This window comes from Nannospalax galili, unplaced genomic scaffold, assembly GCF_000622305.1.
Source record: "Nannospalax galili isolate Female #2095 unplaced genomic scaffold, S.galili_v1.0 scaffold753, whole genome shotgun sequence".
Lineage (NCBI taxonomy): Eukaryota > Metazoa > Chordata > Mammalia > Rodentia > Spalacidae > Nannospalax > Nannospalax galili.
In genome coordinates this window covers 465470-483521 of record NW_008333775.1, presented here as the reverse complement: position 1 = coordinate 483521, position 18052 = coordinate 465470, and the positions used below count along the sequence as shown (strand labels likewise).

Sequence of the window (18052 nt, the reverse complement as noted above, 5' to 3'; positions counted from 1 at the left end):
TCTGACAGCCTCTTTTGCCCTCCACAGGCATTGCACAACACGGGTGCTCTTACCTACATGCAGGCAATACACGCATACACATAAAATAAAAATAATAAATAAAATATTTAAAATTACTATCTCTTGTATTGAGAATGAAAACTTAGAACTTTATTATAGCCTAGAAGATTCCTCTGGTCTTCATTACACACTAGCGTTTCTGACCTTCTGTTCCTTTCCATGTATTTTGGAAGAACCACCTTATGACTTTTAACCACGTTGTTTTCTTTTTCTGGAATGATCTTTTAGTCTCTGAATGACTAGTGTTTTTTTTTTATTGTGTTTGTTTTGTTTTCTCATTGTTGAAGTCTTGTTTAAATGTTACCCTTCCAAGAAGTCTAATAAAAGTAGGTCACAGCTTTCTGTTTTTCTTTTTCTTTTCTTTTTTCTTTTTTTTTTTTTTTTTTTTTTTTTTTTGAGATAGTGTCTCCTGGGTCTCCTGGCCTAGCCAAGGATGACATTGAACTCCTGATTCTTCTGCCTCTACATCAAGTGCTAGAATTACAGGCATGTACTACCATGCCTGGCTCTGTTCTCTGTCCTTCATTTATCACAGTGGGTCATTACACAGTTGTTTTATGAATAGTTAGTATCTCCTTCCTCACTGAGTGCTGAATTCCTTCAGGGTCTGATTTCACTGGGTGTTTTGTACGCAATAGAGCAGCTGGTACTCCGAAGTGGGCATTTAGTATTTGTTTAGGGAATGAATATGAATTATTTATATATTTCAGGACCAAGAATGCTATTACATAGGTCCTGTTACATATAAATGTCTGTATTTATATGTAAGGTGAAGCACCTACCCACAGTCACACAGCTGGCACATATGGTGCTAGAATTAAACCTAAATCTGTGACATATTTTTCTTTTATTGAGACAGGGTCTCATGAAGCACAGGCTAGCCTTCAACTCAATGTAGGTAAGGAGGACATTTTTTTTTGTCTTTTTGAGACAGGGTCTCCCTGTAGCCCCAGCTGTCCTGGAACTCACTGTGTAGACCAGGCTGGTCTTGAACTCAGAGAGATCTGCCTGCCCCTGCCTCTCAAGTGCTGGGACTATAGGCATGCACCGTGCACCATCACGCCGGGCAGGACCTTGAACTTCTAATTCTTCTGCCAACACCCTTGAATCCTAGGATTACAGTTGTGCCCCACTATGCCTGACTTCTTTGAGATATTTTTGGTCTTTTTGAGACAGGGCCTCCCTGTAACCCCAGCTGGCCTATGTAGACCAAGCTGGTCTCAAACTCACAGAGATCCACCTGCCTCTGCCTCCGACTAAAGGCATGCGCCACCACGCCTGGCTTCTTTGAGACTTTTGAGCCTGTCTGTTTGCTTGCTAGTTTGTTTTTATCATATTGAATTTAGATTTGTTTTACTTTGTTTCATTTTCTTTTGAAACAGGGTCTCTCTGTGGCCCCAGCTGACCTGGGGCTAGAACCAAAGTAGTGGATGGTAATTAATTGCCATGTGAGTGCTGAGAACTAGACCTGGGTCCTCTGGAAGAGTAGCCAGTGCTCTTAACCACTGAGCCATCTCTCCGGCCCTATTTTTATTTTTTAATTATGTGTGTGTGTGTGTGAGAGAGAGAGAGTGTGCATTTGTACACATGAGTGTAAATATAGTGTCCATGGAGGCCAAAAGAGAATGTTGGATCCCCTGGAGCTGGAGATAACGGGGTTGTGAGCCACCTGGCATGAGTGGTGGGAGTTCTCTGCAAGAGTAGTACTAACCCTGAGTTACATAGCCAGTTTAAGATGAGGCTAGGTTGGGCTTCACACTCGCTCTCAAACAAATGAACAAAGAAAATGGCCACCTCATTTTATAACCCTACACCCAGTGCACAAAGTTTCCATTTTTCCCACATCCTCTCTAGCACATCCTCATTATTTTCATTGTGGTCATTTTAATGGGTGTGAAGTGATATCTTGGTGGGATTTTGATTTGCATTTTCTTGATGGCTCTCTTTTTAAAATTTACTTATGTGCATGAGTGTTTGCCTACACATATGCATGTATACCACATGCATGCCTGGTGCCTGAGGAGACCAAAAAAGGGCATCAGAGCCTCTGGAACTGGAGTTACAGATGGTTGTGAGCTGCCATGTGGGTGCTAGGAACCAAACCTGGGTCTGCTGCAAGAGCAGCCAATACCCTTAACTAGCTGTGACAGCTGCAAAAGCTTGCTGTTCTGCTCATCCTCTCAAGGTCTAATTGCAGATGTCTTTGAGACATTTCTCTTTCTCATTTCTTCCATACTCTTTTACCAGTTGTTTGTATCTTCACTAGCACACGTTTTATTCTGCTAGTTTACTACATTATAAGGTCCAACTTGTAAACTTTTCAATGATTCCTTATGGGGGTGTATTTAAATATATTATGGCCAGACATGGTAGTGCCTGCTTTCAATCCCAGCACTCCTGAGGCAGAGGCAGGAGGATCACAAGTTTGAGGCCATCCTAGGCTACATAAATAACAATACTATCTCAAAAAACCAAGGGCTAGGAATGGAGAGATGGCTCAGAAATTGTAGAGGACCAGGTTTGGTTCTCAGCATCCACATGGCAACTAACCATCATCCATTATTCTGGTTCCAGGGGATCTGATATCCTCTCTGGCCTCCACAGGCATTGCATGCATGTGGTATACTTACATACATGTAAAACACTCATACACATAAAATAAATACATTTTAAAAACGAGTTTTTTAAAAAATAAAATTTAATTAATTAACAATAAACAAAAAACAATGGTTAGCTGGGTCTGGTGGTGGAAGCCTGTAATCTCAGTTTCTTGGAGGGCTGAAGCAGAAATATTGAAAATTGGCCTGTCTGGGCTACAGAGCAAATTCAAGGCCATCATGGGCAACTTAGACCATGACTCAATTGGAAGTAAAAAGGGTTGGGGATGTGGCCCTTGCCTAGCATAGTCAAGGCCCTGGGTTCAACCCCAACATTACAAATAAACATTATGAAATATTTCAGCCATATGCTTTTATTCATCCATGATTCCTAACAGGATGAATCAGCGCTTAGCATGTAGTTGGCAATTCAGATATTCACTGAATGACTAAAATAGCCCAAAGGGTCTCATGAGTAATTATTAGGGAACCTGCTTACTTCACAGAGAAAGTGAATCTTCTCTTATTAAGAAATATTATGGCTTGGAATATTCATATATATTTGTATATATTGCATGTTGTAGAGGCCACAGGTTTCAGGACATGTCTTATAAATCATCTGTATCCAGATTGCCTTGAGCATTCTGATATCCGATTGCTGGATCACGTACTGGTGAGACTGGTTTAGGATTTATTTATATATATAGTACTGTGCCAGGACCTTAGCCAGGCTCCACATGTGGCATGGATTTTCTTTTGCTCTGGTAGTCAGCAAAGTTAAGGGCCCCAAGGTAAGGTTGAATTTGATGACAAATGAGTGGCTACCAGACCTTTGAATTGTAGCCTGGTATAGTGGCACAGATCTGTAATTCCAGCACTCAAGAGAGTAGAGGCAGGAGGATCAGGAGTTCAAGGCCAGCCTGGCCTATATGAGATCCTGTGTCAAGTAGAAAAAAAAAAAAACATAAAAAGAGGTTTTTGAATTTTATTAATTTAATGTAGGATATTGAAAAAAACTATAGATTTTTTAATTCTTCTATCTTCAAGTCAGAATATTTTAGGTCCCTGGACCTATCTTTTTTTCTTACCTACATTGGTAAATGTGATTGGTTAACTGGCTTTCCAAATAGTCTCTTTTGGGGAAATTGACAAGCTTTACTTAAGGGCTTTCTCAGAAATTTTTATTTTTCTCTTAGATTCTCTTAACCTTCAAAGTGAATTTGTAGGGCTGGGGTTGTCATTCATTGGGAGAGTACTTGCCTAACAATATGAGGCCCTACATTCAATCTCAGTACTGCTAAAATGAATTTTTTTCCTATCATTTTCCTTTGATACCAAATTTTGTAGCAAATTCAAAAGGCACTTGGGAAAAGGAAGTTTTTTTTAATATTTTATTTATTATATTTATTTTATGTGTACGAGTGTATTGCCCGCATGTATGTGAGTGCACCCGTGCCGTGCAATGCCGCGGAGGTCAGAAGAGGGCTTCGGATTCCCCTGGAACTGGAGTTAAAGACGGTTCGTAGCTGCCATGTGGGTGCTGGGAATCGAATCCGGGTCCTCTGCAAGAGCGGTCAGTGCTCTTAACCTCTGAGCCATCTCTCCAGCCCCTGAGTTTTTTTATTTTTTATTTTTCCTTCTGAGCCACATTGTTTTTTGTTTGAATTTTTTTTTTTTTTGAGGCACGGTCTCAGAAAGGTTGACCTTGAACTTACTATGGAGCAAAAGATGACCCTGAACTTCTGATCCTTCTACCTCCATCTCCTGAGTGGTGGAATTACATGTGTGTACTACCTCCTATCCAGTTTATGCAATGCTGATATCAAGCCCAGGGCTTCAGACATTCTAGCAAGCTTTCTATATCCCTAGCCTAGCCTTGCCTTTTATTGTTTGTTTTGCTTTACTGGTTTCTTGGTTTTTGAGACAGGGTCTCACTATGTAGCCCATTCTGGCCTCAAACTTATGATCCCCCTGCCTCTGCCTCCCAAGTGTTGGGATTACATGTGTGTGCCATCATATTTTGAATCAGCCCAGCCTTCTGTCTCCAACAGAAGTTAGTAGAAACTATAGCAAGATCTGTCACCTGCCTTGGTATTAGTTCTACAAGTAAGAGATGGCTGCCAGGGGTGGTGGCACATACCTTTAATCCCAGCACTCAGAAGGCAGAAGCAAGCAGGTCTCTGAATTCAAGGCAAGCATGACTACAAAAAAAAGGTGATTCGGCCGGGTGTGGTGGCACATGTCTTTGATCCCAGCACTCGGGAGGCAGAGGCAAGAGGATCTCTGTCAGTTCAAGGCCAGCCTGGTCTACATAGTGAGTTCCAGGACAGCTGGGGCTACAGGGAGACCCTGTCTCAAAAAGACCAAAAAAGATGATTCATCCCAAATCCTGGGTTTCTTTGATTATAACGTATCTCATACTCATTTATTTAAACTTTTTTTAATTTAAGCTTTTTTCAAAGTTACAGGAAACATTTAACTAAATCCCTTATTACTAAGGCAACAAATTTCAATTTTACTGCTATATGATAATCTGTATGTGTGCCTGTGTGTGTGTGTGCACCTAGACGTCAGGGCTACACTGAGTCTTCCTCAGTTGCTCTCCATTTTTTTAAAAAAGTCTCTCACCTGGTGTGGTGGCTCACACCTTTAATGCCAGCACTCAGGGAGGTAGAAGTACGTGGGTCCCTGTAAATTAGAGGCCAGCCAGGGCTACAAAGTAAGGCCCAGTCTCAAAAAGAAGAAAGAGAAGAGGAAGAAGAAGGAGGAGGAGAAGGAAAATGAGGATCCCTGTAAATAGAGGGCAGGAGGAGAAAGAAGAGGAAGAGGAGGAAGATGAGAAAGAGGAAGAAAAGGAAGAAGAAGAGAGGAGGAGGAGGATCACCCCTGTAAATGAAAGGCTGGCCAGGGCTACATAGTAAGGCCCTGTCTCGAAAAGAAGAAGAAGGGTGGGGGTCTTTCACTAAATCTCAATCTGAGAATCTGGCTAGGTTGGCTGGCCAGTGAGCTCTAGGGATCCAACTTTCTCCGCTTCCCAAATACTGGGATTACAGTGATCTACCATACCCAGTTTCTTTTTTCCGGTCTTTTTAAGACCAGCTCTCCATGTAGCCCCAGGTGACCTGGAACTCACTATGTAGACCAGGCTGGCCTTGATCTCAAAAAAATCCGCTTGTCTCTGCCTCCTGAGTGCTTGGATTAAAGACGTGTGCTACCATGCCCAGCAACACACCCAGCTTTTCATGTGGATGCTGAGGATTTAAACTCAGGTCCTCACACTTGCCATGGCAAGCATTTTAACAACTAAGCCATCTCCCCACCCCCAAATTTCTTGTTACTATCTAAGTTTACAATAATTTTCAACTTCTACAAATATGTAGTTCTCATTTTTTACCCTGTGAATAGTTTATGTTTAACATGTATATACTTATGATTTGATAAATTATGGAGGTGAGAGGCAGACAGTTGTGTTCTTGCAACATCTGTATCATTAGAAACATCCCAATGTCATATAAAGCACCCTTTTTCAAAACTTTTAGTAGGCTTAATTCATTCTTTTCTTTTTCCTGGCAGATAGGTAGGGTAGTTCTATATTCTCTTATTTTTATTCTGTTTTAATTTTTGTTTTGTTTTTTGAGACAGAGTCTGACTATGTAGCACTGGCTAGCCTGAAACTCACTATGTAGATTGGGTCTGCCTCAAACTCATAGAGATTCACCTGCCTCTGTCTTCCATGTACTAGGATTAAAGGCGTGTGTCACCATGCCAAACTTAAAATTTTTATATGTGTGTGTGTGTGTGTGTGTGTGTGTGTGTGTGTGTGTGTGCTATAGCACATGTGGAAGTCAGGACAGCTTTCAGGAATTTTTTCTCACCTCTACCATGTGGATCCTAGGGCACAAATTCAGGTCACTAAACTTGATGGCTAGTGCCTTTGCCCACTGAGCCATTTTGCCAGCCCATTTTATTCTTTCTTTAAAAAAAATTTTTTTTTAGTGCCAGGCGTGGTGGCGCACACCTTTAAATCCCAGCACTCAGGAGGCAGAGGCAGGCAGATCCTCTGTGAGTTCAAGGCCAGCCTGGTGGTCTACAGAGCGAGTTCCAGGACAGCTGGGGCTACAGGGAGCCCTGTATCAAAAACACCAAAAAAAAAGTTTGTATTTTATTTATTTTTATTTAATGTGTGTGAGTATATTGCCGGCATGCATGTAATGCACCTGTGTCATGCAATGCCCACAGAGATTAGAAGAGAGTGTCAGATTCCCCTGGAACTGGAGCTACGGATGGTTGTTACCCACCATGTGGGTGCTGGGAATCGAACCTGCAAGAACAGCTACTGTTCTTAACTGCTAAGCCATCTCCAGCCCCCATTTTATTCTTTTATTGTTGTTGTGGAGCTTTTCTTTGTTTAAACTTTTTTAATTTGTTTATTTTTATTTTATGTATATGAGTGTTTTGCCTGAATGTATATGTGCACCACATATGTACAGTGCCTGTGGCAGCCAGAAGAGGGCATTGGATTGCCTGAAACTGGAGTTACAGATGGTTGCTAGCTACCATGTGGGTGCTGGGAACTGAACCCAGGTCCTCTGCAAGAAAAGTTAATGCTCTTGTTCATTGAGCCAGCTCTCCAGCCCGTTGTGTTTTTTGAGACAGGGTCTTATTATATAGTATTGACTATCCTGGAGCTCACTATGTAGAGCAGGCTGGCCTCAAACTCAGAGCTCCTCTTGCCTTTGCCTCCCAAGTGGTGAGATTAAAGTCATGTGCCTCCAAACCCAGCCCCATTTTATTTTTTTTAATTTTTTAAAAATTTTATTTATTTATTTTACATATATGAGTGTTTTACCTGCATGTATGTAAGTGCACCTGTGTCATGCAATGCCTGTGGAGATCAGAAGAGAGCACTGGATCCCCTGGAACTGGAGTTACAGATGGTTGGCTGTTCTACGTAATGTATGCTGGGAACTGAACCCAGGTCTTCTGGAAGAGCAGCCAGCACTTTTAACCACTGAGCCATCTCTCCAGCCCCCATGTTCTTTTTAGCTGTTTTATTCTCCTGTTGAGTTTATTGCTGTTAATATTTTGTATCATTTTTCCAGGGAGTCAGAAACTTTCTCAGTCTCAAGTGTCTAAATGTACAAGCTTCTGACCTGCTCTGTCTCCCTGCAGCCGTATGTGTCATTGGCTCAGCAGATGGCACCACCAAGTCCAAGCAACAGCACCCCTAACAGCAGCAGTGGGAGTAACGGGAATGACCAGCTGAGCAAAACCAACCTGTACATCCGAGGATTGCAACCAGGCACTACTGACCAGGACCTTGTCAAGCTTTGTCAGCCGTGAGTTGCAGTACAAGGAGGGAGGCTTCCTGGGGCAGGCAGATGTGCAGATGCTGGCTGCTTTTTCATTTTACTTTTTTTTTTCTTTCTTTCTTTCTTTCTTTTTCTTCTTTCTTTCATTCGTATTTTGATGCAGAGTCTGACGATGTACCCCTGGCACTTGCTATGTATCTTAACCTCACAGAGGTTTGCCTGTCTTTCTGCCTCCCAAGTGCATGTGCTGCCACATCTGGCATAGATGCTGATTTCTTTTTTTTTTTAAATATTTTATATATTATTTTTATTTTTGTGTATGAATATATTGCCTGCATATAGGTAAGTGCACCCATATTGTGCAATGCCCGTGGAGAACAGTAGAGATTGTCGGATCCTCTGGAACTGGAGTTACAGACAGTTATTAGCTGCCATGTGGGTGCTGGGATTCAAATCCAGGTCTTCTGCAAGAAAAACCAGTGTTTTTTTTGTTTTTTTGTTTTTGTCTTTTTGAAGCAGGGTGTCCCTGTAGCCCCAGCTATCCTGGAACTCACTACGTAGACCAGGCTGGCCTTGAACTCACAGAGATCCACCTGCCTCTGCCTCCCAAGTGCTGGGACTACAGGCACGCACCATCACGCCTGGCTAAAACCAGTGTCCTTAACCGCTGAGCCATCTCTCCAGCCCCGATACTGACTTCTTATACTGAATTATGCAAAGTATTTCAGAATCCCCTCCTGTTGCTTTGTTGTTGCTGCTGTTTGTTGGTTTTAGGGCTTTTTCATAAATTTTTTATATACATATATATATTTTTTATATACATGAGTGTTTTGCCTGCATATATGTAAGAGGACCTGTGTTGTGCAATGCCCAGAGAGGCCAGAAAGAGGGTATGGGAATCCCTGGAACTAGAGTTACAGACAGTTGTGAGCCACCATACGGATTTTGGGAATCAAACCCAATTCCTCTACAAGAGCACTCAGTGTTCTTAACCACTGAGCCATCTCTCAGCCCCATGGAAAAAAAAAATTTAATCACTTGCCACACAAGCCTGACCACCTGAGTTTGACCCTAGAACCCACATAAAGGTGGAATGAAAAAACTGACTCAACAAAGTTGTCTTCTGGTGCCACACACACACACACACACACACACACACACACACACCATGGCACATGAGCACCCCCCAACAGGCTACACATACCATATATACACACACACAATAATAATTAAATTAAATTAAAAAGAAAGTCTTAGGCCAGGTGTAGTAGCAAACGCCTTTAATCCCAGCACTCAAGAGGCAGAGGCAGGCGGATCTCTGTGAGACTGAGTGAGGTCTACATAGTGAGGGCAGCTGGGACTACAGGGAGACCCTGTCTCAAAGAGACAAAAAAAATTTTTTTTAAATAAAATTAAAAAAAAAAAAATTCTTACCTGTAGTCTCGGCACTCAGGAGGCCAAGACAAGAGGATGGTAAAGACAAGGCCAATGTTGTGTTTTAGAAAAATTCCCCCTCGTGCTGGTTTGTAAAATTTTTGTTTTCTCTGAGGGAAGCCAAGATGAGGCTGGCCTTTAAAGCCTGGTTTCTGATTTCATTTCCTTTAATTCCAGCATTTCTCCAGAGTCTATAGCTTTAGTAGGAAGGTTGCTGTTCTTACACATGGTCTTTGTTTCTTTTTCTTTTTCTTTTTTTTTTTTTGGTCTTTTTGAGACAGGGTCTCTCTGTAGCCCCAGCCCCAGCCCCAGCTGTCCTGGAACTCACTATGTAGATCAGGCTGGCCTTGAACTCACAGAGAACCGCCTGCCTCTGCCTCCTGAGTGCTAGGATTAAAGGCGTGCACTACCACATCTGGCTCTTTGTTTCCTTTTCAATTGCTATGATAAAAGTAACTGACAAGCTGGGCATGGTGGCACACTGATCTCTGTGAGTTCAAGGCCAGCCTGGTCTACATAGTGAGTTCCAGGACAGCTGGGGCTACAGGGAGACCCTGTCTCAAAAAGAAAAAAAAAAAAAAAGTAACTGACAAAAGTAACTTCAAGGAGAATGGAGAAAGGGTTTATTTTGGCTCATAATTCAAGGGTTTATCCTATCATGGTAGGGAAGTCAAGGAGCTTGAAACAGCTGGTCACATTGCATCCACAATCAGGAACAGAAAACAGTCCAGGATCCCAGCCAGGGAATGGCACCACTCACAGTAGATGAATCTTCTGACTTCAGTTAATGGCACCCAAGATAAAACCCTCACAGGTGTGCCTAGAAGTGTGTCTCCCACGTGATGCTAGAGTCTCTCAAGTCAACAGTTAACACTAACTAACCCACACTTGGGCCATAGAAATGCTAACCTTTTCCTGTGTGTGTGCGTGTGTGTGTGTGTGTGTGTGTGTGTGTGTGTGTGTGTGTGTGTTAGGCAATCTACTGTGCTACATCCCCAGCCCAAGAAACTCAGTTTGCCTTTTCTGTTCTCTAAGGCTTTCATTTTTACCCTTCTGAAGTGTCTGAGTGGAGGGGGACTAGTCAGCATGTAGGATGGAATTTGATTCCATAGGAAGTGTGAAGTAGATGGGAAAGCTGTGGGTGTTGGCTCATGCCTGTGCTCCCAATACGTTCTTGGAGCCTGAGGCAAGAGGATTGCCTTGATGTGGGTGAGCCAGGAGTACAGAATGAGACCCTATCTCAAAAAACAGAATCAACGGGCTGGAGAGATGACTCAACAGTTAAGAGCACTGGCTGCTTTTGCAGAGCCTCCCCCACCACCCCATTCAATTCCCAGCACCCACATGGCAGCTAACAACCATTTGTAACTCTAGTTCCAGGGGATTTGACCTCCTCTGAATGCATTGCATGACATAGGTATGCTTACATACAGGTAGATCTCTGTGAGACCGAGGCCAGCCTGGCCTACATAGCAATTTCCAGGCCAGTTGGGACTACAGGGAAACCCTGTCTCAAAAACAAAAACAAGAACAACAAAAAAACAGAATCAGTTAAAAAAAAAAAAAAAAGAAAAGAAAAAGAAAAAGAAAGAAAGAAAAAGAAAAAAAGTGAGGTGTGGGGATTGGGGAGTGAATGTGAGGATGGCATGGGGCTGGATGGAAGGGAACAGGCATTTCTAGAGTGTTTTTTATGCACCAAAGGACTTCCTGCCTTTGTTCTAGTGATCTCTTCCTGGGTTGTTGGGAAGTAAATGTCCCTGGATCCTAAAGTCTGTGGGCTGGGCCTGGAGCTCTTGGTTCTCTTGGAGGGGCTCCTTCTGAGGAGGAAGCAGCAGTGACCCAGCTGTTGCCAGATGCAGTGGAAATTCTGAGCTCAAAGCCTCTGGCCGCTATTCCACAGCAGGCTCCACCCTGGGGCCTTGCTGGGGATGGCAGCTTGGGTGTCCTCTGGCAGACAGTCACTTCTCATAATTGACTAAATTTGGACAAGAATCCAAGTATGCAGCCCTGAAGGGCTAGGATCACCACATGTGTCCCCACCCCCTTTTAATGTGCTCTCTTCCCAGCCTCCAGGGTATTGCTGTCTTATTCTGTCTAATCCTTTAGGCCCCAGAAGCTCCACTGAAAAAAGTCAGTGGGAGGCAGCCAAAGAGTGAAAACAAATCAATCATCATTTGTTCTTTAGGGATAAGAGCACGGATTTAAAAACATACTTGTTTAGGGTATTGGTCTCAAATCTAGTTCCTGCCAACTGTTTCCAGCCAGTCCTTTACTTTTTACTTTGTTAGTGGTTGCTGTTCTATCTCTTTAATATTTTCACACTACTGGAATAAAATATAGAGTGTGTTTCTAGTGGAACACTTGTCACAAAGCCCCAGATCTTTGCTGCTCCATGCCCCTGCTGCCAACCAGGGTGTCCAAAAAGTTGAAAAACATGAATACCATACAAATATATACTGAACACATGAAACAGATTATTTGAACTCATTAATGAGGGAACCAGCAAGATGGAAAAATCAGTTCAAAAAGCATTTGAGAAACTATTGGCACTAAAGAATGTTGGAATAAGATTCCAGTCGGGGAGACACAGGAGGGTTACATGACCTCTCCAAGCTCACGCATAGCTAGAAAGTAGCAGAGCCAGGATTAGAGCCAAAGCAATTTGGCTCAAATTGACCTTGATCAGTAGATTTCCTCTGATGAGGAAAGAATATTTATTATTTTTAATAGGATGAATGGCATTTGTCCAGAAAAAGAGTAATACCAAAGATTATTTCTGCTCCTCAAGGAATTCCAACCAGAGCTCTGCCCTTACACAAACTACGTAGCCATAGCCAAACTTTTCCCTCCAAAGTATCTGAGTCTTAATTAAGGAAAAAAAGATAAATGTGTTGACATTGTAAAGACTGTTGTAGTCACTTTAATTCTTATATTAGCCTTTGTGCATAATGTGATGGTTAATCCTGTTTGTTTGTGGTTTTTTGTTCTTTTTTGTTTTTGTTTTGTTTTGAGACAGGGTCTCAATGTGTAGCAATGGTTGGCCTTTGTAGACCAGGCCAGCATTGAACTCACAGAGAGCTCCACCTGCCTCTGCTTCCCAGGGCTGGGATTAAAGGTGTGATGGCTGATCATGATTGTCAGCTTGACTGGACTGAGAAGCATTGGATCAGTTACTTCTCTCATTACTGTGAGAAAATATCTGACAAAAAGCAGTTTTCAAGAGAAAGGTTTATTTTGGTCTGCAGTTGGATACTATCCATCTTGGTGGGGAGCGCATAGGAGCAGGAGTATGGCGGGTCATAATGCAGAGAGCAGACAGGTGGGACTGGCCTATAGAACCTTAACCTGCCCCCCAGTCACCTTCAGTGAGGCTGCACCTTCTAAATGTTTCATAACCTTTTAAAACAGCAGCACCAGCCAAGTAGTCAAACGTATGAGCCTCCATTCAAACCACACTAAGCTCCTAGGAGATTAGTAAAGTACACCTCTGAGTTATGCCTGGGAGGGCTTTTCCAGGGAGATTTAACTAAGCAGGGACAACCCTCCATGAATGTAGGTGAGTCTATACCATAGGCTGGGGCCCCAGATGTAATAAAAAGAGGAAAAAAGAGGAAACCCACTGGTGAAGTATTCATATTTGCTTAACACCACCACCACCACTACTATGGTATGGCTGTTTTGCTATACTGCAATTTCACTGATGTGACGGTCTGAAACTACGAGCCAAAAGAAATCTTTCCTCCCTTTAAAAAGGTGTTTGAGTCTGGCATTTTGTCACAGCAATGGAAAAAATAACACAAGTGGCATTTTAAATTCACTTCTTTTTTTATTTTTCATAAGATGAGTAAGAAAGAGACTGGAAGGTGGCTCAGCAGTTAAGAGCACTGGCTGCTCTTGCAGAGGTTCGATTCCCAGCACCCACATGGTGGCTAACAACCATCCATAACTCCAGTTCCAGGGATCCAATGCCCCCTTCTGACCTCAGTGGTCATTGTATGGCACGGGTGCACTTACATACATGCAGGCAATGCACTCATACACGTGAACTAAAAATAATATTTTTTTTAAAGATGAGAAGGAGGCCCGGTGTGGTGGCACATGCTTGTAATCCCAGCACTTGGGAGACAGAGGCAGGTGGATCTCTGTTGAGTTCAAGGCCAACTTGGTCTACATGGTGAGTTCCAGGCCAGCTGGAGCTACAGGGAGACCCTGTCTCAAAAAATTAATTAAGGGTTAATTAATTAAATAAATAAAAGGTGAGTAGGCGAAAAAGAAAAAACAAACAAAAAAAGATGAGTGGGAAAAATTGTACTACTAGAAGCAGAGAAAGGGCTTGGATTCATCTAGATATTTTTGTCTTTATCCTGTTCTTGGTCGCTGTCCCCAGATCATCACTTTGCATTTTCCTTTCCCTTAGATATGGCAAGATTGTCTCCACTAAGGCCATCCTGGACAAAACCACAAACAAGTGCAAAGGTGAGAAAACAGCTGCCCGTGATGGCAGAGCAGCCCTGAGAGGCCCAGCCTTGCCTCTGCCTTCTGCTAGAAGCATGAGTACTTGCCAGGAAGGAGCCTGTGAGGCTTCAGGCTTAAAAGACCAGTAGATATTTAGATTCATTGGCAAGAGAGCTAGAGCTGAACATGTTAGGGAACCCAAGGCCAGAAGGCTGCGTGCAGCTCCCCTGAGTGCCTTGGCCTCACTCTACACCAAATGCCTTCCCGGATGGGGCCGTGCAGGTGGGCAGGAAAGACTTCTCCTTACCAATGTAAACACCTTTTTGTGGAGATGGGAGGACAACTCAATAGTTACTTTCCAATGGTGAATAATTTTGTAGGGTTTTGAGCGTTTCAGAATGAGCTGGAAGCATGGAGGAGGTTGGGGTAGGGAGGGACTTCTTGGAGCTGGTGGCTGATTGCTCTGGAGAGACTGCATTTTCTGTGCTTCATCTTATGACTCTGGGCTCTGTTTAGAAAAGAGGTAGGGGGTACATGATGTCGCTGGGCGTGGTGGCGCATGCCTTTAATCCCAGCACTTGGGAGGCAGAGGGGGATCTCTGTGAGTTCAAAGCCAACCAGGTCTACATAGCGAGTTCCAGGCCAGCTGGGCTACAGGGAGACCCTATCTCAAAAAGCCAAAAAAAAAAAAAAAACACATTGTGCCTGGGGTTTATTTAACAACTTTGATCCTGAAGCCTTAGCTTTTTAGGAGGAAAGTCAGGAACACCACGGGACCTCATTTCCCTTGACATTCTTAGCCACAGAATGGACCAACCTCAGGGTGAGAGGGTCACGTGGATAATCACCTGAAACCTCTTAATTTCTCTTTCTCCCTGCTATGTCCCTTACATGGACCATATCTCTTCCTCTGTCTCCTGAAAAGCCTGCGCCTCCTACCTCTCTTACACCTCCCACCTCCCCGTGATGCTGTTTCCCTGTTCCAGGCTATGGCTTTGTGGATTTTGACAGTCCTTCAGCAGCACAGAAGGCTGTAACTGCATTGAAAGCCAGTGGTGTGCAGGCACAGATGGCAAAGGTAAGATAACTGCCCCACGACTGCTTCCCTGGGGGTTGCAGTCAGCATTAAAGTCCCAGTTTCAAGGCTCCCAGATGCTTAAGCATGTGGGAACTGTTTGCAGAGCTTTGATAGTGGCCAGCCACAGGCAGGTTGAGCCTGGATCCACCTGGACTGCTGGAAGAAGATTGTGTTCATCCATGGCAGGCAGGAGGGCAGACCTCTCAGAGCACTTCTGCTGCCTCTGTCTCTACCCTGGCCCCACTTCCCTACACAGATGGTTGTAGTTTTGCAACTCTCTGAGACCTATTGTGCAACTCAGGTTGTAAAGTATGCTGCTCTCCAGTCTGACATTGTTCCCTATAGGGCAGGGAGTGAGCTAGGGAAGGGAAGAAAGCCAGAGCAAGTGAGGGAAAGAACTGGGCCTTCTGCTCAGATCTGCCCAGAGCTGGGGGTTTTGTATACTTGTTTTTTTGTTTTTCTTGTAGATCACTAGAAGGCTAGAAGTCTTTCTGGCATTCCTTTACCGCAGGAAGGGTTGTCCCCTTGCTTTGCTGAATCATCTTGAATACTATGAAGAATTTGATAAGAGCAGCCAGCCTTTTCTATGAGGGTTAAAAGAAAAATGGTGCTGGGTATAGTGGCTCGGGTCTGTAATCCCAGCACTTAGGAGGCAAAAGCAGGACTGCTAAGAGTTCAAGTCCAGCCTGGGCTACAGAGTGAGACCCTGCCTCAAAAACAAACAAACAAACAAAAATCTAAAGATAAAAGAGGAACTGAGGCTGCTGGGGACCACTGACTAAGTCAGAGTAATGACTTACATTCTTCTTAAAAATACAGATGTGGTGGCATACGCTTATGATCCAGCACTTAGGAGGAGGAGACAGGAGGATCAGGAGTTAACTTCATCCTTGGCTACATAATGAATTTGAGGCCAGCCTATGCTACATGGAACCCTGTCTCAAAAAGAAAGCAAAACAATAAACAATAAACACATGCACACATACACACACACACACATACACACAAACCCCACAGCTCCAGGACAGTACTGTTATTGTACATATTCTGCCCTCTAGGAGCTCCCCACCACCCAATGAAGCCTCTCACTACAGCTCAGTGTTTCAGGAGCCCTTTGGGGTCCCAGGAAACTAGGCCTTTCAGGGCTTGGGGTGATCCACTGAGATACACATCTAGTCCTTTCTCTGTTTCCTTCTCTCTTCCTGCTTCTCTTTGATCAGAGAGTGACCAGGTATTCCCACTTAGAAGATTCTGCTATGGTGGAAGAGGGAGCAAGAAATTACTCAGAACTATGAGCCTGAGAAGACAGCCAAGGGAATACAAGCTCTGGGCCAGGATACTGGGTGAAAGGGGAGCTGCTCTGCCTGGTTCTTAAAAAGAGAAGCCAGACATCGTTGGTGGCTTGTATTACTAGAATTGTACAGTAATAGAAAAAATAAATCTGCTTTATTTTGTTGTTCCTTAACTCAATATATAGCCCATGTTAATGGGACTGGATAGTTAAGATTCTCTTTGTTTGGGACCTTTCCTCTTTCTTTGCTCAAATGTCATTTGTAGATGAGGGCTTAGAGTGGGATGCGCAGAGATCTGAGCCTCATTTTTTCACTTTTATGTTTATAGCAACAGGAACAAGATCCTACAAATTTATACATCTCAAACCTCCCTCTGTCAATGGATGAACAAGAACTGGAGGGGATGCTGAAGCCCTTTGGCCAGGTTATCTCCACCAGAATCCTCCGAGACACCAGTGGGGCTAGCAGAGGGGTTGGCTTTGCAAGGTAAGGGATGGTAAAAGTGGCTAAGAAAAAATGTCGTGGGTAAAAGCACTTGCCACCAAGCCTAATGACCTGAATTTGATCCTGAGAACCCTTCCATATGGTGGAAGGAGAGAACCAACTGCCACAGGTTTTCCTCTGACCTCACACACACACACACACACACACACACACACACTGTGGCCTTTCCCCCTACAGGAACCAGAATAATGGTCAAAAATACTTGATAAGAATTGGGAAGATAGCTCATCAGATAAAAGTCATTTGCTGCCAAGCCTGACAACCTGAGTTTGATCCCTGGGAAAAAACTGACTCTGGCTAGTTATCCTCTGACCTCCACATGCACACTGTGGCATGCACACACAATAAATAAATAAAATAAGGAATTTTAAAAATACTTGATAGTAAATCAGGTTTATTTTATTTTTGTGTGTGTGCTGAATATTGAACCCAGGACCTTGTATGTACCTCAAACTTGGAGGAAGACTCCTGCCTCTGCCTTCCAGGTGCTGAGATTACAGGTGTGTGCCACCATGCCTGGCAAGACTTGAGGTCTTCCTCTCCCCACTACCTCCAAGTAGCCTAGCTTTTGTTCCTTGGATCCAGATCCAACCAGAGCAAAATAATTCTGTATATTTTTACAGCTAAGGAGTTTTTATTCTGCTACCTCATTTGAACTAGAAAGTTTGTAAGGTAAAATAGTCTCCATTTTACAAATGAGAGGGAGCAACTTCCCCTGAGAAGTGCCTTTCCCAGTCTCCCAGGAGTGGGTGACAGAGCAGAGACCCGATCCTCTGGCTTCAGATCAGCAGGACAAAGTGGAAGGTTTGCTCCATCTTTTCAGATGTTGGGAGACCTATATTCTAGAACAACCTCTTCCATAACTGTCCCTATGGTAGCAGACATGTATGATGAACCTTGGCTTTCCCTGGAGAGACTGATTTAAATGAGAGATTTTTTTTTCATCTTTTTGAGACAGGGTCTCCCTATAGCCCCAGCTGGCCTGGAACTCTCTATATAGACTAGACTGGGCTCAACACAAAGAGATCCACCTGCTTCTGCCTCTTGAGTGCTAGGACTAAAGGCATGGGCCACCACACCGGCTTGAGATTCTATTGATTTTTTTCATTTTGAGAAGTACTGTGCTATGTGATTTGAGCAACCCTTTGTGTTTCTATCTGTTCATGAACACTCCCTTTGAGCGATTCAGAGACGGGATAAACTGGGTGGCCCACACCTGTAATGCCAGCATTTAGGCGGTGTAGGCAAGGGGATCAGGAGTCCCTGGGCTACATGAAACTGTCTCAAAGAATGCAGTGATAACACCCCCACCCCCCACCC

At 43.6% G+C, this 18052-nt stretch overlaps 1 protein-coding gene across 4 annotated transcripts in view; it reads left to right on the top strand.

The window, feature by feature from the left end:
* Positions 1–18052, top strand: part of Rbms2 (RNA binding motif single stranded interacting protein 2) — a 66177-nt gene that overhangs the window by 26527 nt on the left and 21598 nt on the right. For all 4 annotated transcript variants that reach the window (XM_017796972.2, XM_017796973.2, XM_017796971.2 and 1 more), the window contains 4 exons: positions 7830–7996; positions 13821–13879; positions 14845–14936; positions 16557–16714. In XM_017796972.2, the coding sequence (XP_017652461.1) occupies positions 7830–7996; positions 13821–13879; positions 14845–14936; positions 16557–16714 (476 nt within the window). The remainder of the gene's footprint in view (positions 1–7829; positions 7997–13820; positions 13880–14844; positions 14937–16556; positions 16715–18052) is intronic.